The sequence below is a fragment of the Palaemon carinicauda genome, chromosome 8, assembly GCF_036898095.1.
Source record: "Palaemon carinicauda isolate YSFRI2023 chromosome 8, ASM3689809v2, whole genome shotgun sequence".
Taxonomy (NCBI): domain Eukaryota; kingdom Metazoa; phylum Arthropoda; class Malacostraca; order Decapoda; family Palaemonidae; genus Palaemon; species Palaemon carinicauda.
The window spans coordinates 147,650,558-147,655,557 of NC_090732.1; the positions used below are offsets into that span (position 1 = coordinate 147,650,558).

General features: G+C 37.0%; 2 protein-coding genes across 4 annotated transcripts in view; both read right to left on the reverse strand.

The window, feature by feature from the left end:
• LOC137645026 (uncharacterized) overlaps window positions 1–5,000 on the reverse strand; it is a 335,221-nt gene that overhangs the window by 8,082 nt on the left and 322,139 nt on the right. The window lies entirely within an intron of this gene.
• LOC137646018 (uncharacterized) overlaps window positions 7–5,000 on the reverse strand; it is a 7,109-nt gene continuing 2,115 nt past the window's right edge. For both annotated transcript variants that reach the window (XM_068379147.1, XM_068379146.1), the window contains one exon: window positions 7–5,000. This exon is cut by the window's right edge and continues 1,024 nt beyond it. In XM_068379147.1, coding sequence (XP_068235248.1) covers window positions 12–5,000 — 4,989 coding nt within the window. In that variant the 3' untranslated portion in view covers window positions 7–11.

Below are 5,000 nucleotides of genomic sequence, written 5' to 3' on the forward strand. Positions count from 1 at the left end.
CTGGAACTACCTTAAGATAAGGGATTAAAGTAGTGACATGTCTTTTTAATCAACTCACGAGTCTTCCCTTTAAGTATAATAGCCCCAGTAGTTTCCCCCAAATCATTCTCCTCTATATCCTTCACAATTCCCAATGGAAAATTAATGGTTTTAGTGTTTGGTTCTTTGATGAGGACTATATCACCAATGCCCAACTTCTGGTGACAAACTGGTCTATATCTGTCCTTGCGGTCCACAGCCTGAGCTACCAGGGTACTTAAAAACTCATTCTGGTAAGCTTCTAGAAGATTATGCCTAACCTTACGAAGTTTTTCATACTCATCCTTTATTATTTCTGTAGGGCTGCTACTCATCTTCCACTCAGGATCATCAGGTACCTCTTGTAAATCTGGAATTAAATTCAACGACACCAGCTCATACCCCTTGACTAACATTTCTGGAGTTATGGGCTCTGGGCAAGAATCTGCCTCAGTCTCCCTTAAAGATTCCTTAAAGGCTATTGGCCTCTTATTAGCTAAATGAACAACATTACACACTAAATATTCAAAATCAGGCAAAGAAAGTACCCAAGTTTTAATAGCTGAAAAAATAAGTTTCTTCACTAATTTTACGCAAGACTCTACAAGTGATCCTAGCTCACTATGGCCTTTAAAGAATTGCTGAAACTTTACATGCTTAATGCCATTAGACTCCAAATACAATTTAGTGTCAGGATCATTGATGAAGCTAGTGATTATGTTACCTCCTGCCACCAACTGCGAGCCTGGATCACTAACACAAAGCTGCGGGAATCCATATTCAAAAACATGTAATGAAAAGGCTCTCAAATACTCATTCACACTTAAATCTCGACAGATCTTCAAATTAATAGCCCTTGACCAAGTGCAGGTGAAACACAAAATCCATACCTTCATCTTTTCAGCTCCCTGTTTAACATTAAATGGTCCAATGAAATCAACAAAAATATTAGAAAATGGAACAGCAGGGGGACTAGAACGAAATTCTCGATAAGTGTTCTGGTTCAATCTCACACTTCTTGTGTTAAACCTGTGGCATGAAACACATTGTTTAATGGCATTCTTAATGACAGAAAAATGTTTAGGAATGAAAAAGCACTTACGAAGCTCAGATAGGACAGAATAGCAACCACCATGCAATAATTTGGCATGTGTATCCATTATAATTAGTTTAGTCAAATAACTCTTGGGATAAAGCAATATAGGAAACTGTTTGTTATGTCCATACCATTTCTTGAACTTTGATTTTACTCTTAAAATGCCATCTGAATCTATGAACACATTAAGTTGGCTTACAAGTGGAGGTATATCCTTCAAAGGTTTACTTGAGAGTCTGAAGTAAGAAAATATTTCCATAAAGTGTTTCTGTTGATCTTCTAGAATTAATTTCCTTAAAGCTAAAGCAGAATAGTTTACATTATTCAAATTCTCTACTTCAACTCCTGCTTTCCTCTTCCAGTGGTCAACACAAAGCATTACCCTCCTGTAAATCAATTTAAGCTTTTCTAAAGTAGAATATTTCTCATGTTCAAGAAGAGGTTCACCTGGAAACGCACTCTGCTCAGCAACAGAAATACTAAGGGTATTAGTGTTTGAGCTAGGAACTGTGAAATAAAGAAACTCATTGCCAGGCACCACCTCAGGACCTGAAATAAAGAATGATTTAGAAAAAAGTCTAGGAGAAAGGCATCGGGTGACACAGTCTGCTGGATTGTCTTTTCCAGCTATAAAGATAAAACTGACAGGTTTAATTTCACATAATTTCCTGATATTGCTTATCCTATTCTGTACAAATACTGAATGCTTCTGCATTTTGGAGTATGTACATTCTGATGCTTGCAGCCACTGCAAAGCACAACTGGAATCACAGTACAAATCTAAGCCATCAATGTCAATGGACTTCACACACGAAGGATCAGCCAGATCTCTATAAATCTCCATCAGGGTTTCTACCCCTAATGATATAGCATTCAACTCCAGTGCTGGAACGGACTTACCTTTCAACAACTTATTGATCAAGCGGTTCTTTGCCTGCAAAAAGCTAATCTCACCAGAGTCAATATCTTCAATGTATACCACAGTACCATAAAAATCACGACTTGCATCTGTGAATGCTTTCAGTCTAAATTTTCCATTTCTTTGCCCAATGAACCTCTGGACTTTCACTGGCTGGGAACCATTCACCTGCCTGCAAATGTTCCTCCATTCCCTTTGGAGACTGGGGGATAGTACTTGATCCCAAGCCAGCTCCTTTGAGCACTGAAGTCTATGCATATAAAGTCTACTTCTATTAAAGACAGGAATATTAAAACCAAAAACATCAAAGTTACTGGCAATAGTCTGCAAAACCTTACGTTTTGTATCAGCATCTGGGTTTAGCGAGAATTCCTTAGTATAAATTACATCATCAGCTCTATTCCATACAATACCAAAAAGGCTATTCTCAACCGGAGTATTGATTTCAAACTTTGCATCAATTTCAGCCTGAAGGGTAACATCATTTGTTACTAACTGTTGTATCTCAAACTTATATGGGTTGAAAATATACGGCAACTGTGAACAAGCCCACTTCAAATACTGAGAATCAGCAGAACCAACAGCTCCATTGTCCATATAAAATAGAGAGTACAACAATAACTTAAGGTTCCTCAGCTGTGGGTCTGGTTCATATTGGTGCACTAGTATATAATACAGAGCTAGCATGAGTAAAAATGGACTACAACGAAGACCAAAACTAAGTCTAACATTCTTGTATGCTACAAGAGAGTAATCGTTCTTCTGTACATTTTTGAACCAAAAAAACAGCAACCTAGCTTGATCATTATTGTTCAAGGACAACATGTTAAAAGCTTTCTTAAGATCATACGTTAATAACAACTTATCAAACCTCAAGTGTAAGAAGGCTGAAGACAGCTTCTGGTTAAGGTTAGGTCCTGGATCTATACACTGATTATGAGAGAAACCACACTTAACTTTGACAGTTTCTTTGAGATTAGACAAAAACACAATACGGCACTTTGTGGTTTCTTTCTCAGGCCTAAAAACAGCCATGTGTGGGAGAAATGAATAATTTGGATGTTCTGCCTTAAATGAATCTAAGTCTGAAATCTTCTCAATTACTCCATCTTTTAACTGATCCCTAATTACCTGATCAACTAACTGCAAATGCCCATCCTTTTTCCGTAATTTCTTAAGATTTGCCTTTAGTATCAACCTTGAGAGATTTTCGTTAGTTGATAACCTATGTGCAATTTTGCTATTCCACAAAAGGGGAACTATAAGTCTTCCATCCTTTTCCCTTGAAAAATTACTCAACGCAAAATTCACCCACTTCTGATTAGTCTCTGACATAATACTTTCAGCACTATTGGCATCCAGATTCAAAAAGCGGCGGCATTCGTGTTCAAGCACTTCATCAGTAGCCTTGAGCAATTTAGATTCTACAATCTGACCTTTATCATCTAACACTGCTATGTTGCTGCCGACCTCAAGTTCCTTGTAATGTAGGTCACACACTTCATCATCCAAAAGAGGGTCAATTTGTATTTTACATAAGAAAGAACAGGTAGTAATTTGGGAGCAAGAGGAAAAATCAGTCCTGCTTGAACGTAGTGGATTAATTACTTCTAACCTCTCATTACAAATATTAGGCAGACCCAAAAATTTAATATTTTTGCTCAAATTTTCAAGGTTTCCCATTAGCAAAATACCATGCTGTGATTCAGTGTATACTGAAGGGGGGTTACAACCAAAGGCTACATCTTTACCCATTAAAGCGTAATGTGCATCAGATCCCAATAAAACCTGAACATTATCAATACTGTCACTGTCTTTACAAAGTTTCTTATCTGCCAATATGAATCCCTTATTCTCGAACGATTCCACTATCTTGCCTAACCCTGGAAGATTTAACTTTATATTAATGCTAGGAACCACAAGTGCAGGAACATTTGAAATACAATTGCCGAATTTCATAGGAAGTTGAATAAGTCTGCTTATATATTCTTTAGAACCATTAAACCCATTAACAGTTAATTTTACACTAGGTTCAAGAACAGGCAAACTACACTTATAAAGCAAGCTCTCTGTAACAAAGGAGCTCTGAGAACAGCTATCCTTAAGACCTCTAAAAATACCATCCACTCCAGGGACAGTAAATGAAAAGGAAGGGAGTACTGTCTTATTGACAATACTGGGAAGAACTGCAATACTACTATTTACTTCATTAATGGAAGCTTCCCTCTTAACATCAGCTTTACCCGAATGTATTGGAGTACCTTCTTTATGCTTTCCTTCAGGGGGCGAAAGCTTAACTTCAGAAGACTTTGAGCACAGACAGTGAAAATGAAGCCCCGAACATTTCACGCACTTTTGACGAAATTCAAATCTACATTGCCTACTCATATGGTTAAGATTCCCACATCGAAAACATCCTTTCAGTATTTTCAAACGCTGAAGCTTTGCTTCTGGAGTGTCATAACGTTTGCATTTAAATATAGAATGATTATTTTCACCTTCTACACAAAGTGTACAATAAAACCTCCTAACCTCAGGCAATGTCTTAATAGCTAAACTAGTAGTTTTCTGTCTAACACTAGATTGAAGAGTACGTAAAGAAACTTCACTTTTCAAGCAATTCTCATACCTCTCACAGGCAATAAAAAAATTGTCCATTATCTCCTGAACAGAAGGATAAGTCTTTGTAGTAATCTGAACCAATTCCCTTTTAAACTTGTCATTAAGTCCATTCCACATGAAATATTGAATAAAATCATCAGGAGTCATTTTAAGAGTCTTCACAGACTCAACAACTGTTCTTAAAATGGAAATAAACTTAAAAGGGTCATCAGATTCCCCCAATCTTAAACTCGTCAATGTTTTTATAGTAGAAGTTTTACGAACTACTTCCGAGGCAAAGGCTAACTTAAGCAAGTCTTTGGCGTCCTTGTAAGTCTGTTTGTCAGCTTCTAACGAATTCAACAA